Source organism: Chelon labrosus (genome assembly GCF_963514085.1).
Source record: "Chelon labrosus genome assembly, chromosome: 17".
Lineage (NCBI taxonomy): Eukaryota > Metazoa > Chordata > Actinopteri > Mugiliformes > Mugilidae > Chelon > Chelon labrosus.
Genome location: NC_140350.1, coordinates 9898336 through 9925554, shown reverse-complemented (window position 1 = coordinate 9925554; position 27219 = coordinate 9898336). Strand labels below are relative to the sequence as shown.

The 27219-nt window shown below is 41.9% G+C and overlaps 2 protein-coding genes across 2 annotated transcripts in view; both read left to right on the top strand.

The window, feature by feature from the left end:
• Positions 1-12772, top strand: part of LOC311502296 (junctional adhesion molecule 3B-like) — a 29960-nt gene extending 17188 nt beyond the window's left edge. The window contains exons 2-9 of the mRNA XM_084564462.1: positions 6335-6403; positions 6498-6611; positions 6700-6852; positions 7373-7575; positions 8927-9026; positions 9196-9325; positions 9417-9471; positions 9759-12772. Coding sequence (XP_084420588.1) covers positions 6335-6403; positions 6498-6611; positions 6700-6852; positions 7373-7575; positions 8927-9026; positions 9196-9325; positions 9417-9471; positions 9759-9794 — 860 coding nt within the window. The 3' untranslated portion in view covers positions 9795-12772. The remainder of the gene's footprint in view (positions 1-6334; positions 6404-6497; positions 6612-6699; positions 6853-7372; positions 7576-8926; positions 9027-9195; positions 9326-9416; positions 9472-9758) is intronic.
• Positions 12773-17225: 4453 nt separating this feature from the next.
• On the top strand, positions 17226-26446 carry vps26bl (vacuolar protein sorting 26 homolog B, like). The gene is made up of 6 exons (XM_084565382.1): positions 17226-17960; positions 19668-19824; positions 20590-20754; positions 20891-21066; positions 21160-21302; positions 22579-26446. Exons 1-6 carry the CDS (start codon positions 17738-17740, stop codon positions 22705-22707), a joined length of 993 nt encoding a protein of 330 aa, XP_084421508.1. The 5' UTR covers positions 17226-17737; the 3' UTR covers positions 22708-26446.
• Positions 26447-27219: the final 773 nt, after the last annotated feature.

The window sequence follows — 27219 nt, the reverse complement described above, 5'->3', positions numbered from 1 at the left end:
TTTAATATAGCTGCATATTTTACATACACTTGAAACTTGCTGCTCCCGCCGTGACGAGCGGCTCTGGGTCCGGCCATTTATGTGACATTTGCTAAGCAGCTGAAGGGACATCTCGCACGTTTGCATGGTACAGTTTTCTTTATCTTGTTTCCTTTTGACACAGTCTTTGTACATTTTTGTAATGTACGCCGCGCAGATTGACAGCGTAACCCACAGAGCGATATACCGTAGATAAAGTGAAAGGCGGCACAGTGCCATCACATGAGGATAAAACCTGGGGACATGCTTTCCGTAATGTGATCTTTTTTTTTTCCCCTGTTCAAACTCACAACAACAACAAACCTAGCGTTTGTTCAAGAAATATAATTTTTTCTAGCCAAGAGAAATTGATTTCCCTAGTTGATCAAACAAAGAGATTACACAGCCGACTCGATTTCACATTATTCCTCTAAAATGGCCGTGGGTTTTTAAAGCGACTAAACAACACACGGAGACCAGGGAGGTAAAAATAGGTGTGAGTGGGGATAAGAAAGTTGGGGAAGGGGAGAGACCGGCCCTGTTGGATTACCACAGCTGTGACAATACAACCTGGGGTCATTCTCCTGCGCAAGCTCAGCCTTAAAACTTTTTCCCTCTTTGTCATCGTGACACGAGGTTTCTATTTTCATGGAAGAAGCTGTCTGTTTAGTCACTTTCTCCCACAGCTACCAAAACAGGTGGGATCCTGTCTGGCCCTGGACATCAGTGGGGGGAGGTTGGAGGTTGGAGGGAAACAGCAAGTAAGACAGAAAGAGAATCCAGTTACTATGGAAATATCACCAATATTGCTATGGGAACTGGAGCGCCAGAGCACGCTTTGTCTAGGATCTAGCTGTAATCGTCTCTCAGAAAGCAGCTTATGGTAATATTCGATGCTCTTATGAATTAATTTGTCAGGCTTTGTGTCCCAGCTGACATCATAGACTTTTATCAAATGGAAATTAGCTTCTCCTCGGGATAAAGCAGGCAAGACACGAGAGTGCTTTAGCGGTACAGTGTTCAACTTTTTTCTTGTCTTCAGTCGGAGCCTCAGTTTTAGTTCATGGTTTAAATGTCTATAATTAAAGAACTCTTTCACTGATGTGTGTTTATATATCAGCGTAACGTGAAATACTTAATTCATGATATACTTAAAGATGCCAGATAGAAACCACGAGGAAATGACCAGACGACGCAGTTATTTTTAAATATTTGTGACGTAATTCTGTAACTCTCGCAGCGCATTTGTCATATTTCTTGTTTTCCTTTCGTTTTTCTCAAAGCACTTTGTAAATGTCCCTCTTTCCTGCTTTGGCTGTCCTCCAGGCTCACATTGAACTTTTGCGCCCTGTGACCAGAAACTTGGCGGTCGTGTGTGCAGTGCCAAAAACTGCAACCTAGTTTGTGTGAGAGCATAAACATTTACACCTCTTAAAAGCGGTTCTGTGTGCTTTCAGCGGAGAAATTCCAACAGAGACTTCCTTAAAGGGATGCACACGTGAAACCCCACAGGAGACTTGGCAACCTCGTAACACAGGCTCAACTGAGAAGGGCGGGCCTTTACCCAGATATCTGGGGGTCATAAGACCCTAGTCATCTAGTCATTATGAGGGGCTGTAATTACTGCAGTGATCTAATCTCTTAAATTGATTAAATAACTGTGAGATCTAATAATGTGTCAGTGTGAATCGAGGAAATTCGCAGATTAATTTAATTCCTAACATTTTTTCTTTTTAGACAAGATGTCAATATTTAAACTGAAACAATCACTTAATAATTTTATAGTGGATCATCAAAATCATTGCTGTCATCGCACACGTAATTACAAAAACACCACAGATTAATCAACACCGACAGCAGCCGTCACTGCCCTGACAGGGCACAGCGACGCTGGAGAATGACGTCTTTAAAATATGAGCTAAAGTTTAACTGTCATCAGAGCAACAGTATCTTTGTAGCTGGGCAGCCACCGATGAAAGCTGGTAACTCTTCAGTTAACGTGCGGCACACTGACGGCTTAATATTTCAAAAAGTGTGTTGAACAAGAAGACGTTTCTATGTGCAGTACTTGTAAAGCCTTAGATTCAGGTTCACGCTTCCTTTACTTCACTTACTTGAACCCACATTTACATTGCTAATTATCTGCTCGCTTGTTTGTCTGTTTGCATGCTGTATCCGTGTTGACTTGCTTTTGAAGTGATGATGAATGTGTTGGTCCTGTTTTTTTGGTCCTGTAGTTTGAGAATAAGCAGCACAGGGTGATGATGTGCTTGTGACTGTGGATTAACCGCGCGGCCAGTTGAGTCTTCCTCAGAATTTGCATTCTTCATTAGTCCCGCCGCTGCGATCGAGCATGCCTTCACTCCTCCTCATCCACCATATTGTTGTTTGCCTCTTTGGTTTGCTTGTTTACCTATGTTTAAATTGGAAACAAGGTGCTGAATACGTATCAGGGGTATGTAGGCCATGTTATTTATGTATCCTTCGCTATGCAGCATGTACTGTATGTTCTCATAGCCATGCACCTGGCTATATATGTTTGAATGTTCAATCTTCTTCGTTTAAAGGATGGCCTCAAAGCTGCTACTGCTCTTAAATATTGTGTGATGTTCGCTCTTGCTGTCGTTTTAATAAATTGTTAAAAATACATCACGTAGAGGACACAGCCTTGGAGATGTCAGCGTTTGACGTGACAGGCGTGGTCAGAGAGCAGGAGAGTGTTTTATTGAGAGGACTGCTTGCATTGAACAGGCAGCACATCTCTTGGTGGAATCAACTGAATCCAGCAGATTAAAATGTGTAAACGTTAAGAAAATGAAAAGCTGCATGGGTGGCCTGTTTGCCCACAGGAAGACAGATTCCGCCGAGAGTCTCCGCTCCGTGCGAGCCAAGCAGCTCCTAAAGCACATGAGGAGTTTCCAAACAGCAACTGTTGATAGTGCGCAAAACTGGGTGTGTGCACTTTGATGTCTGAGCTTCCAAAGGGGCGTGGGAATAATCTCCACAGGCGCAAGGTGGAGATGCTCCACAGGGAATATCACTGGTTGCTTAATTGAACCTTTCTATTTATGATACCGCTGGATTCACCGAGCAGCAGCGGTGCAGGAAGCAAGTGTGGCCTCCCGAGGGGAACTGCAGAAGAAAGGAGGGGTTCATTACACAGTGCGAGAAATACCCAGCTCCTCCGTGTCTGTTGTATTATTCAGTGATGTAAAACGTGGGAGGTTTATGAGGGCATTACACTAAGATTACAGAGAAAACCCTGCACCTATCACGGAGGCAGCAAGGAAGATTAAAAAAAAAAACTTTGATGCAGATTTGTAGGTTGCCAGATCTCACACAGCTGTGTCCAACAAAGACAATGGCATATGTAGGTCACTGAGCACCTGCACGGTTTAAAAGCTAATAATCTACATCACATCCATTTTACACAAAAACCCAGTCATGCATTGCTTGACTGTGTGTGTGTGAAAGTTTTTTTCCCTAATGACCACACACGTAGTTATCACTCTGGCTCCGCTGGTACAAGAGAGGAGGGAAAGTCTTAACAGGCTACTCAAGGAGATCAGAAACACAGACAGGATGAGTTTGACATGATCAGGGAAGGATGTGTCTGTGACTGTCTGGAGGAGACATGTATGGGAAACGTCGCTCTCATAACACACTGTCAGCACGTCCTGATACTTCACCGGCCCGTCAAGATGTGCCTCGTTGTCGCAGATTCGGTAAGAAGATACCCGGGACGAAGCAGTTGTTAAATGGTTTTCTCAAATATTCTGGAGCCAGTCTGGTTTGTCAACGAGGCACAGATTTGTTTCACCGGTGGCGTGTTTTTTGTTTTGTTTTAGGGTTGTGTGGAAGCGAGCACATCTTCTGTACCCGCTTATTCCTGTTAAGGGTCGCGGGGGTCTGCCGGTACACCCTGGACAGGTCGCCAGTCCATCTGCAGGGGACTAAAGTATTGATTTGCTTTATTCGTCCACACATCAACAGTTGTGGAGTGTCTACCGGTGTGTTCGTCTTGATGACTAGTCAGAGATGAACGTCAGAGGCCCGTCTGTTTGAGCGGAGCGGGGGTTTAATGTACTTTCCTGGACAGCTGTTTCCATGGCAGACCTCTCAAGCTTTTTATCTCTACGTCAAGCTCACTTAGGCACCTAATCTGCACTAATACCGTCTAAATTAAGGAGGAGGACAGGGTCTGGGGGGGGGGGGGGGGGGGTCCATTAGCTCTGTTAGACCAAAGATGAAACTGACTGCTGTGTTTAGTGGAAAGTTACAGCACTAAATTAATCACCTGGAATAATTTACTATCAACTTTGGGTTCTATTTCAACACAAGCATATTCTGATATTTTGGACTGTTGGCATACTTGCCCTACTTGGATTTGGTATTAAGTTACACAGTACATGGAGTGCATATGAAACTTAAACCCAGAAGTAAGCACCGGCATGCCTCACATGCACAAGCTTTGTCAGAAACGGTAAATATAGTATGCATGAATTAGGGGAACTGACGTTTGAACAGTGGGTATCTCCTCCATTGTGTAAACATGAATTCAGTCACAGTCGTAGCTTCCTGTGTGAGAAAAAAAAGGTTTCTGCAAGAATGTACCTGCAATATGAGGCTCGCTCAGTAACCGTGGAAATTGAAAAGAATTTCGTCTCTGCACGCAGCTTTTAATTTATTTTTTTTTCCTACGTTGTGGAGCGTTGAAGCTAAATAGGTGACAGGCTTCCACTGGATCGCTGCGGTTTTGACTGTCACGTCATGAAAGGAAGTGCAAATTCACTCGTACAATACGTTCTCGCAGTTCTCAGTCAGAAAACTTTTCCTGACTGAGAACTTCTTCATGAAGTCACTTCTTCATTTCATCTCGTCCTGTTGAGACAACTCTATTCCACTGGGGAACAAACTTTGCTGCCTTTGCTGCTGTTGCCGTGTTGAAGCACCAAATATAATGAAATTATATTTAATATCCATCGTCGTATCGCTGAGCTGTACTTCGAGCTCTCAAAGCGACTGTAAGTATTAAAGGCTGGATGGGATGTGACGTCCTTTCCCGTCCCATGCAGCGTTATTATTGTCAGCAGTAGCTGGAAACAAGCTGTCGTCTTGTTATGATCTCCAGAAAGACCGTGGGCTAATCAGCTTACCCTGTCTGCTTTAGCAGGTGACCCTAGACACTGCTGTGCACGCTGGTGACAGTTGGTGGAGGTCAGGTTATCCCTGTTTGAGCAGTTTTCTTTGAATGAGAAGCCCAACACTCCTTACACCACTAATTAATGGAAGACTACAGAGACTGGACCTGCTGTGTGCACCATTATGGACACACGACGAATCGGGCATGAGAGAAGAAGCGTTGTTTTAAAGAAATAAAAACGTCTATGAGACATAAATGGCGCTAAAGTTGAAAGGCCTACCTATCAGATGTAATTAACTACATCTTCTCTATTTTTTATTCAGTAAATATTCTGATATCACACTAAACTGATTAACAATGGAGCTCTGAGATGTGCTCTGACTTTATTTGGCCCGTCTCCTGCGAGCCAAAGATACTAGATGTGAAAGCATGATGTGTATTTTCAGTAAAAATAGATTTAACAAAAATAGATATGCAGTGACCTTGTATCTAAGAGCCAGACCATCGTTTTAGATCTGTGGAAGTGTTGATGAGCGAGCGTGTCCCTTAGTTAACATTCATGTGGAAGTAAATTTGCGTGGAGCTGTTTGTGGACCATGGGCTGTCAGGATGATTCAGCAGTGCCCCCTCCCAAGGCCTATCCCTCCACCACCACATACCAACATAGATCTTCTTTCTGGGGTGCTTTTGCACCATTAGTCCCACATGGGCAGCAGCATCAGGCCTAGAGTGAGTCGGGGGAGGAGGGGGCGACTCGGCAGGCGGTTGAACTACTGGCGTGGCGAGCTTGCCCTGAAAAGGCCACATGCCTCCCTGCACAATTATCCACTGTGCATAGAAACAGCACCCCCACCCTCAACACACACACACACACACACAATGGTTTAACCAACCCAACTAAAGCTGGAAGACGGACAGCAGCGGAACAAGGCCAAACGGCGCCTGCGTGTTCAGATCATCACACTGATGAGCATTTATGCTCCCTTTAATTGTGTTGTGAAATCTAAGATGAGCGGATGCGTTATAGACATCCCCGAGGAGAGAGTTAAAGCGAGCCCAGCATCAGAGGACGTCAGCTGGTATTGTTCATACAGCATGAGATCATCGCTGCATCATGAAAAAATTCATGTCTCTGGAGTCTTACGTTGCACTTTTTTCTTTTTTGTTTTGCAGGCTTCTTCAGTGTGTTAGCAGTGGTGCTGAAGACAAATGAAGCGTCACCATGGACAAATGAGTTTGACAGTAAGAGCTTATGAATAGACGCACAGAAACACAAAAACGCTGATCAGTCCGTGTGAGTTTTCTCCAGATAACTCCCCGTCTCTCTGTCCTACAGGTATTGAGTTATCGTGTTTGATTGAGTCCATTTCTACAGTCAACCCTAGAATTGAATGGAAGAAAATCACAAACGAGGGACCGAGCTACGTGTACTTTGAGAAGAAGATCTCAGGTAACGCATAAAATTCACAAACGTGTATTCGTCTCTGCTGCTTTTTACAGTTGATATATCTCATACCGACATGTTTTCCCTGTGACAGGTGACCTGGAGAACAGAGCGAAGATCAGAGAACCTGCCACGTTATGGATCACCAATGCCACAAGATCAGACACGGCCAAGTATCGGTGTGAGGTCACCGCTGCTGAGGACCTGAAGTCCTTTGATGAGATTGTGATTGACCTTGTCGTAAGAGGTACTTGTACTTGTACTTAAGGCCTATATTGTATGAAGATTTAAGATATTGTGAATATCAGAAAAATCGGAAAACAAGCCATCATTGTGTCCTTAAAAGAGAGACACACAGTGATTCACACAGTGGATGCTGTAAGATGAAACCGTGTTGTAGGTCGCACTCAGCCCTTTGGCATACATATGAGGATGCGTTGTGACCAGACCTGCCCAGCTGCAAAGGCGTGTTCAGGGCTATAAGAGGAAACCTCTGAAACTGCATCTGCTCTGAATCGCAGTGCTAAAGAAAGCAAGCGCTGCGTGTTTTGGTGGCGTTTTCTGGCACGGGCCAAAAATCACGTTCCTGTCAATGCTGTCAGTCCAGCGAACCATAAAGGGTCAGAGTGTTTTTTAAAGCATCAAAGTCAATCATAAGCCAGCAGCATCACGCGGATGGTGTGCACTTGTTTACCACTGTAGAGTGTTACATCTGGAGTGTAAAGCTCTCTATGGTTACTACCATCATGTGTTTTGTGTCACCACAGTGAAGCCGGTGGTGCCAAAATGCAGCGTCCCAAAATCTGTGCCTTTTGGGAAGTCCGCTGAGCTGAGCTGTGTGGAGGAGGAGGGCTTCCCCAAGTCTCAGTACCAGTGGTTCAAGAACAGGGAGGAGATTCCCGACGACCCAAAGACCAGCGTCAAGTTCTTCAACTCCTCATACACACTCAGCGCAGAAGCAGGAACTCTGGTTAGTATGCGTGCGCATGTGTTTGGACAAGGACACGCATGAGCGGCAAGGGCGGGGCAGTGGGGACGGTGGCCTGACGCCCAGGGGTGGGGGCAGATATTTTGGGGAGACAGTTGATGGTGCGAGAGCGCTTGAGCCACGAGGGGAATCTGCTGTCCTCGTTGGCACATTCCTCAATTCTAGCTTGCTCTCCAGCACGGCTCCAACGCTCTCCCGTCAACCTTGATGCTGTTCTCTAAAACGTGACCTCCGCTGGTAAAACAGCGTCTGTGTCGATGTGAATGCGTTACACGTCGTTTGTATATTTTTTTTTCAAATGTACTCATCTCATTTTGACCGTTATTTTTAGACCGTTCACTTATCGCTCTTGTCTGGTATTCCCACGTGGGAGAGTTATGCCAGCCAACTGAGTTACAGACGGGAACCATTGAAATATTTATAGGATTTTGTTTCGCATTAAATTACATTATTTGGAGTTTCCAAAGTTAAAAAAAAAACAATTTTAATCACTTCATTACAAAAGGCCTCAATTTACGCAATTAATAGACTCAATTATTATGATGCAATAGTAAAATCTATCATTTAATACAAAGTGCAGTAATGAGATACTTGAGGCTGACTACAGCATCTCTGAGAACTTGCCACAGTTCTTCTGTGGATTCCTGCCGTCTCAGTGTCTTCTGTCTACGTGTGTAATCCCAGATCTCAGACTGATGCTGAGATCCTGGCTCTGTGGGGACAGACCATCTGTTGCAGGACTCCCTGTCCCTCTTGTGGCCGTCCCTCTCATGGCTCAGGCTGTATGTTGAGTGTCGTGGTACAGAATGAACTTTGGACCAAACAGAAGCCTCCTTTATGGAGCTGACGCATCTAAAACTATTAAATAAGTAAGAAAAGACGAAAAATGGAAACGTATAGGACAAAACTAAACTAAATGAAGCACTGGTCAGAAAAGACATTATGCCCTTTATGGGATGTAAAACCCTTCCTTCAATCAATCCCGCCGGATTTAGTCTGATATATGCAAAGAGCACTCCTGGCCAGAGTTGAGCCATTCATTCACTGCTTTATCAAAAACTGACAGTAGTGAATCCCAGTCTGTTCACTTGCATATTTAAAATCCTCTGACATGGTAATGACATTAGGTTTGTTATCGCAGAACACAAAATGTGGCGTGAATGTCACCACGTCTCCACTCACAGTTTCTGTCAGTGCAGACCCCTCCATGCTCGCCGCCTCTCTGTGTCTCTGTGTCTCCAGAAAATGTCCACTATTGATCTGCTGACTGAACAAAAAAAATGACAGCATCAGTTTCACATCGGGCGAAATGTTTGTGATTTCCCATGTGCAGAAGTTCATCGCGGTCAGAAAAGAAGATGCGGGCGAGTACTTTTGTCGAGCGAAGAACGACGCAGGACACGCAGAGTGTCCTGCTCAGAACATGGAAGTCTGTAAGTGTGTCACAGATAATAATAAAAAAAAACATAGACAGGATTGGCGCAGGAATATGTTGTTATTGTGTCAATTAACTGTAATTAAATCCTACACTATATGTCTACTGAGATCAGTCCACATATCAGTGTTTAATTTCTTCTGTCTAACTTTGCTTGTACTCCACAGATGATATTGATATCGTGGGGATTATACTGGGAGTGCTGGTGGTGGTCATAGTGCTCCTATGTATAACAGTGGGGATCTGCTGCGCATACAAACAAGGCTACTTCTCAAGCCAAAAGCAGACGGGAAACAAGTAAGGAATCAAGACAACCTCCTACTCGCATGGTCAACAAACCCTCCCGTAACCTGTCATCTATAAAACTCCAATGTGGTTTTTGTTTCAGTTACAAAGTTCCAACTAAGGGAGACGGAGTGGACTACGTCAGGACGGAGGATGAGGTTTGTAGACGGCAGTCAGATCAGATTGCACGTAGAGGGTTGAAAATGAAGGACAAATCATTTCAGCTCTTGAGGCATACTGGCAAAATGTAATACTAATTATTGAAAGAGTCTTGCACATTATATGATCACAAAACATGTTTCAGTGTATGCGGTGTTAAAACAAATCCTAAATTTAATTAAAAATATACATATAGATTTATATAAACACAAATATATTGATGGGAAAATGGAGTTAAAATGTCTACAGTATATGAACAGTCAAATATTGCTCCTGGTCTCTGCAGGGCGATTTCCGACACAAGTCGTCGTTTGTGATCTGAAAAGGGACGAGGACGACGAGGGGCGTCGTGCTGAGTGGAAGACATGCGGGTCTGCCCTGTCTGAACACGGAGCCGCCGCAGTTCATGCTCTGAGCTCTCAGCATGACCCAAGTCCAACTATTCAAGTTTGCCAAAGGTGACAGGATTTCCCAGGACAACAAGACAAAAACACGAGGACATGGAATAATTCAACGTTATCACCCTCAACTGAGTTCTTTTGCTAAATTATGGGGTTCTTACTTTACAGTTATTGCATGGTTTTAATCACTAATCATGGTGACAAAAAGGAAACATTTCTGTTCTGCCAGGTAGAATAGGAGACGCCTGTCTCCTCTACAGTCAGTCTATCACGACACCGTTCTACTGTAAACATTTTGCTTCAAACCTGTTGTCATTTGTATAACATTTCTTTTCTACTGTTGAAATTTGTCAGACTATTTTTGATGGAATATATTTTAAAATGCCTATAGATAAAGGTTTACTTTTTTAAATATTTGTAAAATACTAACATGTGTTTTTCTTTTCTTTCTTTTTCTTTTTTTTTTGGGTTGTGGATGAAAACATGTAACACTTTAACCACTTTGCATCAAGCTGTAAGCATTTACACCTTTGCAATCAGAAGAAAGACGGATGGAAAAAGAAAAAAAAAAAAAAAAGGCTTGTAGTAGCATATCAGCGTGTGCTTCTCGATCAGCGGTCTTACATATTGAACTTCTCCGCTGGGGCTGCCCAGTTTCTGTTGTGAGAGACTTCCATGTTAATGTCTGTAGATAGTCTTAGTAAGAGGCTTTGAAGAGTGCCAGTCAAATGCTGTGAAACACTGTACACAATCAGTGCTGCGTTTTCTTGATTTTAAGTGTCCTTCCATGCTTGCTGTTAATCTTGTATATATTGAAGTTGCTGTCAGGATAGAGTTTTGCTGTCATACATATGTTCAGTATTACACTATATAATAATAATAATAGTAATAATAATAATACAGGGTTTGTAAGTTAACCTTCCAGACCCAGAGGAAACTAGACATGGTACTGAGTTCAAACCTCTATTTAATGAAGTAAAAATAAGTTAAATAACCAGAGAGAGAAAAGGTAGACGTCTCTGTTAAAGCCTGTAATCAGGACTGAGTCATTTTAGCTACTGAGTCGCCTATATTTAACGTCTAATTACTAAAGGTACCCACAGTGTGAGTGAAAATGCCCGAACATTACAGCAAGCACAGTCAGGGACACCGCATTGATCACAGTCTCAGATATGAATCCTGGTCGATACTTACTAATGTCCAGTCTGGCTACAGCGTTTTTATGTTATTTTATTTTATTATTTTTTTTGCTTCTGCTTACAGCTACCCTTTAGTTGTTTCTACATGTTTTCAACTGGGCGGAAAACATAAATTTTAGGTTTGACTGAAGCTCATATTGTTCTCATTCTGACCTTACATCAGTGTTACAGTGATACACAGCCGGGGTCTGGAGGGTTAACAGTTGTACTGATTGTAAATAGGTATTTGTTACTTTTTTTTCCCTCTCGAGGTTATGTAAAGTGGTGAAACATGTAAAGATTTGAGGCGATATGAAACTCTTTCCATTTGTTAGACTGATTTAAAAAAAAAAAAAGAAAAGAAAAGAAAAAAAGAGAGGTGACATTTGATCGAACCATTCAGAACACGTGAACAAGAGCTTCGCGTGCCCGTTTTCGAAAAGGCATCCGGGACAACAGCTCTCCGGTCCAAGGAGCTGTTATGTTTGGCTTCTTCTCGCCGCGTCTTTGAGCCCCGACCAGACGCAAACACCTGACGCGTATCAGTGTTCGAATCCCTTGTTCAGCTGTGGTGAATGTTTTAGAATCAGAAATGCAGTGAAATGTCAGCCGAGTCAGTCGTGGTAGAGACGGATCTGCCCAACATTTGCACATAGGAAGCTGTCAGCATGTCGAATGAAGGAATCACGAGGCGCCGCGTGCGAGTTCTCATGATGGAGTCTTGTTGCAGGTCATGCTGCTCACACATCAATATATCTCCCTCATTAGTTCAGTTTTTCATTCCTCTTAAGTGCCTTCTGCCTTCAAAGTAGTCCACTTTCTTCCACTTGTACCTTTCTACAGTACCATCAGAGGCTTTATATTTCCCCTTTCATTTAACCACAAGCCCGGCGTTTGAGAGGAATGATGTCACGGCAAATTTCCACTTCTCTCCTTTACATATCTGCAAATTTGTAAATAGCTTTTTTTTTTTTTTTTTTTCATAGAGTTGAAGGTGTAGGAAAAAAAATTGAAGTAGAAATGAAAAATATTAGTGCCTATATATAGTGGGACTTATTTTTGGTAAAGACACATAGCACTATTAGGCAAAAAAAAAAAAGAAAAAAGATAGACACACAGCAGGGATGTTTCTATGAGCTCTGGTTTATAACGTGTATTTTTTCTTATTTTTTGTTTTTGAGGTTATATTCATATCCACCACTGCTCCAGTGCTTTCAGAAATGAACACAAGTTCCAAACAAAGACTTGACTCCGTATTCACTGAAGTGTCACACGGCCGCAACGGAGCCGGAGCCGTTCGGTGCATTTTATAAACCAGAGTTCATGCAAAGTGTCGGCCGCAGTCAACAAACAGGAATCCATGTGGATCGTCTCCGTGCTGGGCCTGCATTTACCCCAGAGGCAGTCCTGAACAGTGTGTTTGTAGGATGTGTTGTTTTTTTTTTTCCAGTGGATAATAGCAAGGTATTTACATTAGAGTGACGATGGTTTCCAGTGTGTGTTCTGTGTTAAGGAAAGCTTCACTCTCTACTGTCTATCAGCTCAGCGACGGTAGCGCTCCAGTGATCCCTCTGAGGACTGCTGATCATTTATATCTGAAGCGAACGTGCAGACAGGAGAATGTCCATTTGGTTCCTGCTGGGGTTGTGTTTTTTTTTTTTTTTTTTGTTCCTTTTAGAACCACTCTATTTGTGATTAATAAAAACTCACTTCTAATATCACTGGAGACGTTTGTTTTTGTGTGTGAAATGAGAACCCTTGTCTGTGTACTACCGGCCCTGTCATTTCATGATTTCTCCGCCCCTCCCAATCCCTCCGCCTCAACAGCTCCCGGAGTCTCCAGCTGTTTGCAGAAATCCTATTGAGCATGAAGGTCCATCATATATCCCACTGACAGCATCTTTGTTGATCTAAAGCCATAATCTATTAGTGGGAGCTAAGCCGTCCCCACTCTCCACGCTGCTAACAGCCTTCTTGCTCCTTTGTGCTGCCGTTGCCAACTGGCAGCAAGTTCCTGAAGAGCATTATAATCAATGTGCTCCGAGTGGATAATATATTGTATTTTGCAGCGGGGCCAGTGGACACATTTAATTAAAATCAGTTTCCTCTGGGATGCTAACTTGGAATGAAGAGGCTGGTTTTTAAAGAAGCAGGAAGACTTCATCTGAGATTGTGATTTAAAGGTCACTCTCAAACATCTAACTTAGACCACTGAGCCGTCTTCAGGAAGCTGTGCAGTGCATGATTCCTATGTTAGAGGGTCTTAATGATGTAAAACAGAGCTATGCTGTCACACAGTAGCTTGGCGTAGCCGGACTTAATTCTTATCAGATTATGGTAACACTCCATGTGGATTTCATTTCAACACATAGAGAGAAAATAATCCTGCAGCCATCAGCGCTCAGGAGATGTGTATGTCACCGTTACTCCTCCTTCTGTCCATCACTGCAAAAAGCGCATATGGTCGGATTGGCGGAGCATTATCAGTTCCCGATGGAGGTGTTCCAGACCAGCTTTCTGTCTGGCCTCCAGGCTGGTGATAGTGATAGTTGGCCGAATTCTTTATTCTCAGCATTAAAGTGTTTTAATAAGCAAATCACATCATTACCTGTCTTCAAACCTGGTCCAGTATGTGTAAAGTATATAGAAGGATTAGAAGATCATTAGACTGTAATTGGGGAGTGTTAATAATACTAACTGTTGTATTATTTATGTTATATAGTGCAGTGGAGCCGTTGATTAGAACTTAACTCCACTGAGCACATTAATTGCAATACAAATACCAGTGAAGCTGCAGCATGGGAGCTGAGCTTCTTTCTTTGTAGATGCCCATAAAGTCATTTTTAATGGTGCCATTTGAAATGCTTTTTAAGAAACGAGAACACTAAAAAAAAAAAAGCAGTGTTCAGTATTTTAAAAGAGAAACTACATTTTTATAGTTTAAACTTAGTTTAGTCTTTAGTTTACGAGCAATTATATTTGCTCAGCACTGAAACAAGCGTTTCTCTGTACAGCGACAGTAAAATGCTGCAGCACATTTACTGTCGCAAGACCGTTCACCTAGTCCACCCCGTATTTATAAATGTACTAAGAGGTACATGAGAAATACCTCACCGTGAGTTTCTTCTATGTGCATGTGGAGATTTCACATGTGCTCATCACACATTCGTGTAGGCTGCACACCTGACCCCAGCCGACTGCCAACTAGCTGTGACAAAAAAAAAAAAAAATGAAGTTCAGGTGAGATTTAAGGTAAGCAGAAAACAAACCTCCCACCTGCTCTAGTCTGCACCAACTAAAAGAAAAACACATTTTGAGGAAGAGGACGTTAACGCCTATTGCATGAGTGTCATCTCGCAACTCTTTCATTCTTTAGAGGGCTGGGCTGCCTTTATGCAGCACGCTTTCACAAACAGAAATAAATAAAGAGCAATCAGCTGGGTCATTAAACACTAAGGTAAATAAAATCACATTAGGAAGAGTCATCAGGGTTTCTTAAGGTGAGGAAAGGTGTTTTTTAAGGCACGAATGCAAGCAGATAGTGGAGGAGGGAAGGGGGGGGAGGCCTATGGATAAATAAGGTAATTATCATCAGAGTGATAATTTCATCAGCAATCAGCTAATAATACGGAGCTGAGGCAGCTATACTATTAGCAGTGACAGCCGCGTGGATTGACATGTGGCGTACGTGTATCTCCTTAAAATAAATGTTCAATATTCAGTTACCGCCAGACAGAGTTTCATCGCGTCCGTTGCTCTGAAGAAGAGGCTGGCTTCTTGTGCTTGATGGCTACGTGCGTCACGCGTGCATTCGACCGATTCACTCTCGACGTGTTCCAGAAACACTTTTGCAAATACATGTATGTTATAGCCAGTAAAAGGCCAGTCTGATTACATCACATGTGACTAAACTGTTTATTTAGACCGGCAGGCAGATCTGTTCTTAGCACCGGCGGGCTGACCTTATAGAGTGTTAGGGAAACTTGGCGACACTGTGACATGGGCCAAGGCTGGATTACCAGCCGAGCAAACAGGCCACAGACCCCGAGGGGCCCCAAAACGTACGCATTCGTCTCCTTTTGTTGGAAATGTGATTAGTTACAAACATAAAATATATGTAGCGATACAAGCTGGAGTCTAAATCTAGTTTTAGGAGCTTTCTCTTCTAACTTTGTTGCCAATTAATGTTGTGTTTGATAAAAAAAAATATGACGTGTGAGGAGTTTTAGCAGAGGAAGGTTGCTTTAAAATATCAGTGGAGGCAGCAGGGTGATGAGTTGAGCGGGGGTCAACTAGGCAAACTTTTGCCCCCCTAACAGGTTATCTCTGCTACACACTGGCTGATTTATCTGTTTCTAATCGCAACACACACAAACACGCTCTGGGTTTTCGGAGCAGAGAGCTGCCCGCAGAAGCGTGGGGCGCGCAGACGCCGCAGAGAGGACAGAAACAGGAGGGAGAAAATATCACACTTGACAGAAAGGACGTCGCCCATTTGGAAAATATCACAGGGCGATGTGACGAACTGACACATTGACAAGGGCCACAGCTAAACCTACTGCTCCTACCTCCGCTGAAATAATTGGTTTCAGCCATTTCAGGACAGCTAGAAGGGCCCCGCTTGTTAAAAGTTTTTAGTCATTTGTCCAAACAGGGGAAGGGCTTGTAGGATTTCATGTGATGCTCTCAGATGTTCCAGCATGCTGTTGGGGGATAATTTTATTACTTTATATATATATTTTTTTGTTTGTTTTTGAGTTTTTGTTTTACGGTCCCAAAAGTGAGTCAGTGTTACGAAAGAGCATCGTTACGTCTTAGCCCCAGGAAAGCCATTTAACTGTTGTCAGGCTGGATCATAAAACTATTCACAAAAGGAGGATCGTTCTAATCTTTTTTTTCTCTTTTTTTTTTTTTTTCATAAGTCACCAGAACTAATTAGGCAGTTAAGAGAATCTGTTCCCGCTGGAGCCTTGTAATTTGTAAGAAGATAAAACAACACGCTCACACGCCATTTGCAATAACGTTTCCCCCTATTACTGTCATATTAGAAATACAGTTACGAAGTGTGGTGTGTGTATTACAGCGTGGTTCATGTTTCCTGAGGGGGTCTTTTTAGTCAACGCTGTGCAGGTTGCATGAACTGCACCTCTCCCGTGCTTGTCACTGGGAACCTTTTTTCAAAGTTCAAAGAGAGAGGCTTTTACATCCCATCAAGATATAAAATCCGGGGTAAGAATAAGAGTCACGCAGTGCTTACAGGGTGTGGGCGAGGATTTATCTTGGCATGGGAATTTGTTAAATGCTGAATAATGGCGCAAAACGTCAGGAGCTTAACTGCAAAAACCTTCTGAGCTGGGGTTGAACCGAGGAAGGCACTCAGGCTGATCAATCTCCTGCTGCGGTTAAACTCTGCCCTCTAGTGGCGATGCAGTGCCATCACAGCACTGGTCCTTTTTCTGCACAGAGGAAAGACTGGGATTGAAAGAATGAGCTGAAATGAATGCATTATCTAAAGGTAACGCAAAAGATGCAGTTGATGCAGACTTGTGTTTATAGCCATTGCAGCAATTGCATAAATCACAGTGAACTTGGCCTGTACTGTACGAGTGCTTAAAACTGTGCACTACTGGCCTCATGTGCTATAAACTGGTCCAAAAAGAAATGTTATTGCATTTCATTTGCAAGGAACAAATAAGAACAATGAGAAACATATGAAATGTCATCATGCTTGATATATTTTCTGAAACACGACATATTCAGACACTCAACAAACATCAAAAACAGCCTGACTAATAACTTGCAGCTTTAAATTTTCATTATATCTTAAGGTTTCAAACTTAAAATTAATGAATCTTTGTGACTGATTCTATATAGCTGACTCATGATAACATGCAAATAAAAAATTAACCCACTTACACACTGATTCAAGCAGCTCCGTGGTCTTGGAGGAATGTCCTCTAGTCTCACAATGTTCTGCAGCGATTGTGAGACTAAATATACATTTATGAATCTATAAATAAATAAATTGAACTTTGACCTTTTTATTATGATGAATAAAAGGGGATCATATCCTGCCGAGCTGGCTGTACACAAACCTGAGTGCCCAGGACATATTTATATTCATATTCATCTTCATATGCCTTTACCAGCTTCTAATAATTCTTCAGATAAAAGAAAAAAAAGAAGATATATCACTCATCATGCTTTGTTTGAAATGTTGCCATCTCATATTAAGACCTCAACCTGTGATGCAGGGCCAGAGCGCCTGTAAGACTGTACTCCGGGCTGCAATCTCTCCATCCTACAGGCTTTGTTGCTTCTTCCGCCTGTTGATACTGCGCCAATAAAGTGCAGACATATTATAATAAGAAAGGATACCAGTCTGTTGAAAGTTCACGGATAAATAATAAATTGTCTTTTTGTTATTAGCTCTGCGGGCACAGAGGGAATCAAAAGTTAACAAGAAAATAAAAACCGTTTGATAGATATACATCTCTCCTTCACGTGACTGCCGGCGCATGCGCAGTCACCCGGTTGTAACTCGAAATATTCAATAATCTGGGAAGCTGCTGTCGCTGGACACCTCGCTGCAAGACGAAGAACAAACTACGGTGTTTTTTTTTTATTAGGAAAGAGGGCGAATTTCAGCAGGAGGTCCCACGGCTTGACTCGACTGACGAGCAGCAATGAGCTTCTTTGGTTTTGGGCAAAGTGCGGAGATCGACATAGTTCTGAATGACGCCGAAACGAGAAAGAAAGCTGAGCATAAGAGCGAAGACGGCAGGAAGGACAAGTATTTCGTCTTCTACGATGGGGAAACGGTGTCGGGGAAAGTCAACGTTACGCTCAAATACCCGGGGAAGAGGCTGGAGCACAACGGCATCAAGATCGAGTTTGTCGGCCAGATAGGTGAGCGGCTGTTAGGCCTGCATGTCACACTGAGCCCGCAGAGAGAAGTAGCCAAAGTCTGACAGAGGAGGTGTTGGGGAGCTAGCTACAGGCGGCGTGTTGTAGTTTATGAAGTTGTGCGTCAAAAAGTAACGAGTGAATCAGTTTAAACTTCCCACGGACACACAGCAGGAGACTGAACAACCGTAACAAGTGTCACTTTGGAGTGGCAGGTCTCGTGACCGACGTGGGTTGCAGGCTAACGTCAGCTGACACGGCAGCCGTCGGAGAGCTTTGACCTTTGACCCCGGTTTTAATATTCCGCAAATTACAGCTGCGACTTTTTAAGAAGTTGTTACAGTTTTTGTTTTTTTTATCCCTCTTGTATTCGGTTCGCATACATTTGAGAGACAGAGCTGATATGTGAAATAATGCTAAATGCTAAAAATACTGATACTTATAATTTTTAGCTCGTTTACCAGTTTGCGCTCGGTCTCGGAATCAAAACAAAGATGGCGGCTTCCTGGGTAATAAACATGAAGTTACCTCTGTGGTGAAAAAAACAGTGGTCTTAACTGAGATAAACACACAGGTACTAATTAAAAGTTGTTGTAGCAACTAGTGATACCTACTAGATTAGATGTTTTGTCAGAATAAACTGAAATTAAACTTGGCAGTGTTGAAACACAACTGAGGACAATAGCTACGTTTTACCAGCTTTTATATGTCTTCTACAGTACATTTCAAAGTGAAATTATGTATTTTTACTCCATGCATTTATCTTTACAGCTCTGTAAACAGCTATCTAAAATGCATTTCAGCTATAATATCGCACTGACAATACATAAAAAATCCCTCTGACCAGTGTTGTACCATGTATATTCCTTTCATGCATTTTAAGGATAAAGTTAAAGTACGTTTTACATAAGTAGAAATCAGAAAGTTGGATTTACTGATTGCTCACCTCACAGATTTGGCCGTTTGTTTCATTATTGGAATTCAGGTTGCACTATGTACAGTTAGTCGGCTGATATTGTTGTTACAAAAGAATACATTCAGTACAACAATACAACCTTTGTATTCTCATAGCGTCAGGACTTATACAGTCACGGTATGTGTAAAGAATGAGTTTGGTTTTACATGGTGAGCTTTTAGTAAATGGTCACATTTTGAATTAAATTGCACAAAGGTTGCAATGTCTAAAACCAACCTAAGGGCCAACTTATTAAGAAAACATACTCATTCAGGCCAGCAGAAGCTTGTGTGCACCCTTTGGGAAGTTTAAACTGTTCTATGATGATGTTAATTTCATTTGTAATCTCTGAAAATGCAGTCTGCCTTGTGATGTTAGTTTGCTACAATGGTAGAGAGTCCCTCTGGCTTCGTCCCTTCCAGATGCTTAAAGCATGAATGTATCATGGCCTTTTTCCTTCACTGCTGCACCCCTCCCTTTCCTCTTTTCTATCTCACTGCTGTTTGTCTCTAAAAAAAGAAGAAGTACTTTGGATCGAGAGTAGGAAAGCAAAATGGCAGCTTGGCAATTGCCAGCCTGAAACTGAAGTAACTACCGTGGAGTGCAAAACGGTAGCCAAACATCTGCTCGTTTACAACAGTATTATGTACTTATCAGCACTGAAAGACAAACTTGCACAGACTCTTTATCAGAATTTAAGAATACTTCTGCCGCAGCAGCCTCATGACTAATGTCTCTCAATGTGTGTTTTCCAGAGCTGTATTACGACAGAGGAAACCACCATGAGTTTGTGTCTCTGGTGAAAGACTTGGCTCGGCCCGGAGAGATCACACAGTCACAGACGTTTGACTTTGAGTTCACGCATGTGGAGAAACCCTACGAATCTTATACTGGACAAAACGTGAAATTACGGTAAGCTCTGCTGTGTTCTCCGTAAGGGACGTCAGCTGATGGCATGATCCATATTATTAGTACAATGCCTAAGGTGAAGAAACAGCAACAGATTTACATTATCCTCAATCTTTATGTCAGCACAAGGAAAATTTCTCTTGTCTAACACTCATGACTGCATGCGTCACATAGTAGTGACTCAGCATAGACTTTATGTGCCTTGTAACATCCTTTTATTATTGGTAAGAAGATCAGGGCCACTGTCCTTATGTGCTGCTCTGTTTCTTAGCTATCACCCATCAAACCACAAGGCATTTACATTTACATGAGTTTTTTGTCATGTGTTGATTAGTGAGTACAGGTTGGCTGACTTTGTGAGCTTTGATTAGTCAGCGAAGCCGCTTTTCCCTCTTTCTTGCTAAACTAAACATCTCCTGTCTTGCTTGCCACAGTTTAACAGACGTCAGAATAACTTATAACTTGTCACCACACAGCTGACTGTAAGTAATGTGAGTGCACTACACTAAATGTATGCTGGCAAAGTATAACGCAAACTGATAAAATATGATTTTTAAGGTGTGTGTAGAGGCGATTCCAGTTTGCAAAATATCCAGAGTGCACACACAGCGTGGCTGATATTTATCAAACGTCAGAAGAACCTGACCCAACTATTTCTGGATATTAAATAGGAAAAGAGCTCTCTCTGCTAGATAGGAGAAGTTCTTATTTATAGTGCTATTTTGTAGCCATATGATCTTGTGGCCAAATTTTTGCATTTGCTTCCAGCTATTTTCTGAGGGCAACAATAGGCCGAAGACTGAACGACATCAGCAAAGAGCTGGACATTGTGGTTCACACACTCAGCACCTACCCTGAGCTCAACTCCTCCATCAAGATGGAAGTGGGTATCGAGGACTGTCTACACATAGAATTTGAGTACAACAAGTCCAAGTAAGATTTTTTTTTTTTTTTGTACAACTCATTCAAGTAACTGAATTCATGAGCTCATGTTTTTAGTTAAAAACTGTGTTAACGTCAAAGCAAAAGACAGATCGTGGAGTTGACAGATCATGCCATCTGGTTGCAGATATCACCTAAAAGATGTGATTGTAGGGAAGATTTACTTCCTGTTGGTGAGGATTAAGATCAGACATATGGAGATTGACATCATCAAGCGGGAGACAACTGGTACCGGACCCAATGTCTACCATGAGAATGACACCATAGCAAAGTATGAAATCATGGACGGTGCACCAGTCAGAGGTGATTATATGGCTTTTTACAGTCTGGGGTCTTTTGAGCGTTTCTGTTCTTGTTGAATTGGCGACTAATTCTGCTTTTGTCTATTTGCTGCAGGAGAGTCCATCCCCATCAGGCTGTTTCTGGCGGGCTATGAGATGACTCCCACTATGAGGGACATTAACAAGAAGTTCTCCGTGCGGTACTACCTCAACCTGGTCCTTATTGATGAGGAGGAAAGACGTTATTTTAAACAGCAGGTACCCAGACCGCAGTATTGGAAGTGGCTCTGTTGTCCACTTACACAAGTACCGTTAGTATTCTGAGCTCTGTCATAGTGACTACAAACACTTTTTCCCTAGCTGATAATTCCAGGGTAATGTGGACACCTCAATCAAAAGGTTTACTGCACTAAAGTTACTCATGAACTCAAGTTAACCCATCATGAGTAGGAGAAAAACAAATCAGGTGTATAATGTTGAGTCAGTGGAGGAAGTGTTGAGAGAGCCCTCATTACAATATGGAGGTTCTTATTTTGAAATTGAAGTAAGTATTACAGAGATATAGGAGATCTAAAGAAAGACTGTGATCTGGGCTATGGAACATTTAGAATCAAAGGCTCCAATGCAAGGTTACAAGCTGTGCCATTACTGACATACTGCTCCTCAGACACGTAACTACACAACTGGCCGATCGCCACAAGTGATTGTCAAGTAGCAATGAGTGTGGAGAGTGTGCCTTTTTCAAGTTGCAAATTCTACCAAAAGCTCACTTTGTGTCCTTCAGTTTAGTCTGTACAACAGGTTGCAAACTAAGTAGTAATGAAATACTGAGGAGCTTACAGCCAGTCACACGTAGGCATGTCTCCAATCATGGTCCTGAGGATGCAGCCAGAACACCAGAGAACGCATTAATTAATCTGCATTCACAGAGGCACCGCTGACCTAAGGTCCACGCCCCTGTAAGTGGGAGCACGCCAGAGATCACAGGGCGTCCACAAGGAAAATTAGATATGCACATGTTAAATTAAATCATAATGACACACTTACTGGGTAATCAAATGTAAGCGCATTAAAAACTAGGCTATATAGTAGTCTCTGACCTCTCAAAACTCTGTGCTGAAAAGATCATTTTGCCCCCAGGTGTCTTGTTCTTGCAAGTGTCTTGTTCTTGCACGTCATGCTGCTCACATGTGCCTTAAATTGCCCCCCAGGGACGAATAAAGTTTTCTGAATCTGAATCTGAATGAATCCAACCTCGTACTCCCTGATGGTGCCTAGCTTTCCTTACATACAAATAAAGAGGAATAAGGAATAAATATTGGGAACCAGTGGTTTAACATGTGGGAGATATGTTTGCACCAGAATGAACGATTTATTCACAAGTGGACATGATGGCAAGCACTTAATTAACATTTATTATTAATATTTTGAGCTACAGTTACAGCGTCCTGCAGGATAGCTGTGTGATATCATAACTGGTGGATTCCGTCGCACCATCTTGTTTGCTAATTAGTCTTGTGTTGTACCGTTACAGGAGATCACTCTGTGGAGGAAAGGCGATATCGTGAGGAAGAGTATGTCTCATCAAGCCGCCATTGCCTCCCAGCGCTTTGAAGGTACCTCCCATCCAGAGAAGCCGCAGAACTATGAAGACGACAGCTAGAGCCCAGCATGCACCTCACCCTCCTGTAGTGAGTGTCTGAGCAAAGGACGGTGCAGAAATGTCAGCCTGAAATCTGAATGTGAAAATGATTAGTTGGCTTCGAGATCGAATGTTCTTCAGAGCGAGTGAGTGAGTGAGTGAGAGGCTTTGAAATATGACAGTATGTGTGTGTGTGTGTGTGTTAAGGGAACAACCAGTCAGACCAGGCTCAGACAAGCAAATCTCAGTGTTTTTGTTTTAACCACCTTGAAGTACCAGCTGGGTGGAGTTTACCGCACTAAGTCTGATAAATGAGCATCAGCTGAAAAAAAAAAAAAAATAGGCACAAAATTGACTTGTAAGTGCTTTACTTCATTTTTTGACTTGTATTAACCAGCTCAGTGGGGCAAACTTCACTTATTAGATGCACTTGAATATAATTTGCAAATACTATGTGTATGAATGAATGAATGTACATAACGTGGCACACATTGAGCCATCTCGGGTGTATTTCTAATACAACCAACCTCTCCTTTAAATGACCTGGTTGGAACGTTGCGCTGTGCAGAAACTGTAGGTTACAGTAACTTTATGAGTGGCTGAACTCAAAATTTTACAAGGCGTCTCTGTGTGTGTGTGTGTGTGTGTGTCCTCACAGGAATGCGGCCTTGTGACAAATTAATTTAAGGTTATTTTTCTCCCTTGCTGAAACTGCTTTGTGTTTAACTTCTGTCTCTTCATTTTACAAAATGATTGGCTAACTGAAATCAGTGCAAGATTTAAAAAAAACAAAAAAAACTCTATAAATGAACGTAAAAATATATACATTTTGTATCAGACAATGCTTAAATATTTTCATACATTCCAAGGCTCTCATCAGAAATTGGCATGATTGTAGAGTATTTATTTTTTAACAGAAATCTGTGTTTTTAACAAGCATTTAACATGCATCTGTTGGTAGTGGCTTGTGTCAAGTGTTGCCACTGCTGCTAAAACAAATGTGGCACCTGTGAGCTGTGGGGCTTTTTCTACCATCTTTCACCGATAGTTTGAAGCCCCGTGTTGTTGTTGTTTGCACTATGACCTCCTTCTGCTAGTTTTCTTCTGAATGCTGAAAGTTACACCTCATTAATCCCCGAGTTCACTTCAAACCTAAATAAGGACAGTATTACGCCTACGTTTAGTGACGAGGTGACGTAGATGCTTGAGTCCTGTCTGTTGATGGTCCTATAGGCTGTTGGGACTGACTGCCATGTTTGTTTGGTGAGTTAGCTTTGTGCCTATAAGGGTTTAGTGCCAAAATATTTCAGTGCAATACTAGAGAACAGTTGCCACAGTGTCCTGCTTTACCCTTTCTTCCCATTTAAACTGTGCTCAAAGGTAAAGGTAAAGGTTTAGATAATGCTATCATGAATGTATGAGAAAGCAACTCTGATATATTAGGCACTCAATCATAAACCGAAGAATTCTATACTTTTTAGCAGCATAATTTTTCCATTTAAAGTCAAGCAGAGAATGTAATCAAGGTAATTTGCCATTATTTGTTTTTTAATGTGTTTCTAAGGTTGCTTTCACACCTAGGGAGCATTTAGCCCTCAGGTTAGTTTGTTTGGGCTGGTGTGATCACAGCCATCGTACTCTGTATGGAACAAATGAACCGAGCTGAGGGTGGTTTCAGGCCGATGGACTCCGGAGCGGTTCGTTTGTGTTGTGAACACAGGTTACCCACCGACCGATACAACTGCCTTATAATTGAATAATCAAGACGTTTACCTGATGCGTCTTTGGAAGAGTGTACAGAGGTGTCTGATACAGAGCACTGGTACATGAACCACAACAACAACAACAGTTAAAAGCCAGTGCCACCACTCTCTGCTAATGCTCTGTTTTTGATTTGATTATTCCCCGAAATCCAATTTTCTCTGGAAAACGATGACCAATCACAAATCTGTTAGCAAGAACATAGTGTTGAGGGGGTGCCAGAACTTTGTCTCAATTGCCCTGTGAACACGAACCCCAAACCAAGGTTAAACGTAACACCGTAACAATATATTATCAGTTACTCCCTGAATCAGAACAAAATGTAGGTGTGAAAGCACCCTAGAATATACCATGCTTGACTAAAACCACATAGGTGAGTACAAAAAGTACTCTGGTGTGCAGAAACTGAAGCAGAGACCTAACTCCAGCTCTCAGCTTACGCTGTGGAACTTAACAAAACGGATCGCTGTGTATCTTATTAAAGTTTAGACGTGTTTATATTTCATATTTCCCTGGCAGTGAGCAAGAATTTATAGTAGGCTGCTGTTTTGGTAAAGGTAAACCTGACAAGACTGCTGTTTAGATAACTGCTGATATATTGCAACCATCAACCTGAGGTGTGTTCCTTTGAGCCAACAGGACATTTTTATTTGGACTTATGCAACTTGACTGAACGCGTGACAGAGTTCCTTTTTCGCAGATTTTTCTTTGTTGTGTTATTGATGGTGGTAGAAATCACTGCCTTGTGAGCCACTCCTTATAAACCCTTTAAACATTAAGGGACTGTACAAAAGTGACTGGGCTGGGATTATAGACTGTATAAATACAAACATTATATACAGTCTGTGGCTGGGATGGAGGGCACTGAGCCTTAAAGCTAACTTACATACTAGCAGATCAAGAGTTGGAAACACACCAAACTCCTATTGAATAGAAAGTTGCCCTTGTTAATGAGTAAGTGAACCATAGACTCTATGTAAGGATGACCGTAGTGAGATCTCATCCACCTGCTTAGAGCCAGTTGTTTTGCCAACTTTAACTTCACTGTAGTTCTATAAAGTGTAGTGAAAAGTTTATGCAGCCGTTTGCTCATGGAAAAAAATGATATAGTCTTTATTGCACACAGAACACAAAGTTCATTTTATAAGCAGCAGGAGTGCATACAAATACAAACGTGATATAACTTTGCACATGTGGACACAAACTGATACACACCGGAAGATGTGAGCAACAAAAATAAAACTTTATGAATGTGTGTCATAAACATACGGAGACAACAGAGGGGGGAAAAAAAGGCTGAAGGCAAGCGGAAATAAAACGTGATTTAATGTGGCCCGTGTACCCAGTTGGTTTGATTCCAGCCTGTGATGTGTCGTCCCCTCTCTCCACTGAGATACCTTTGCATTCCCTGGAAATGATTAAAAATCTGCATGAAAACCCCGCATGCACGGCTCTACTGGCTTCTAGAAAACAAGGCCCTGCAACAGAAACACAACTGTTGTCCTCTGCATTTGGCAAAACACAGTTATGAGTCATGGTGCGCAACAAAAGGCATTTTTTATGAGAACGTTCAGTAATTTTTAAATTAGTCGCTCCCAGAAAAGAGTAAACAGAAATGGAAATGTGTTCTTGAATAATTAAGCACTCTGCTCACAAACTAGCCTGCGTTCTTCAAAAAATAAATGCAGCAGCCTTGCCCTTCTCTGACCTCACCTCCCTCCCTAATCATTTTCAAACAGTCCCTAAGGTATTCTCCATTTTTTCCACTGCCTAACTCTGTACAAATTAAGAATCCCAAAGCATCTTTGGAGCATATACTGGTACCGACAGACAATAGCTGAACTAACCCAGTTTGTAATAGAGCGTAAACAGAGATTATAATAGAAAAGAATAATGAAATGTACAGTTTAAATGCACAATGTAAATGCAACCCTCCTACTTTTTGTTTTTATCCATGTCATATTTTATCTTCCTGTCTATAAATACAGATTGTAATCATTTTATATTCCAGTTTTTCTTTGAATTAAAAGGGAGTAACTGAAAAAGCGTGTCTCCCGCTTTAATTGCTCAACTGGTCAGTAAATGTGTTCTACTGCTATTTGTACATGAAAACGCTAATATGTGGTTGATCTCTGCATGTTTAGTCCTCATGTATTGGAAGTCTATCTGCTTCAAATTATTAATTATTAATCATTAAAATCATGTTTTGCATAATGGAATCTAAAGTTTTAATGCCTCGTTGGTGGCCCAGTGAAAGTGTCGCTGTTTGGAACAACTGTTGTCACTAGAGGGCAGGTTTGGATCAAGTTTATTTGTGATCTCAAGTTATCTGAAAAGTCGGCAGTGATTTGAGTCCATTTTCCACTAATGAAATAACGTCTGAAATGTAAATGGATTAAATATAGATCTCAGAATTGTTGTTATACAGTACACAGCTGAGAAATGTAAACCTGATCAAAAGTTACACAGGTAATGAACGCTTGCAGGACTCACTTAATGTACTAGCATGAGCTTAAAACATATAAATTTCATTATGTGCGATATAAAAAGCTTGTAAAAAGTCTTGAATTAAATTTAGTGTAGTTATCTGGGACAAGACTTTACTTGCAAAGTGAAATGACGTGTGAAAGTGAGATGACTATTAAGCTGCATTAGTTAAGTGCTAAGTACCTACAGCATGAGTTCTAACCTACAACTATCACGTCTCTAACATTGTACTGAAACTTAGCTCTGGAAAGAAAATCCACGAGCGCAAAAACGGCTTCTTAAAGC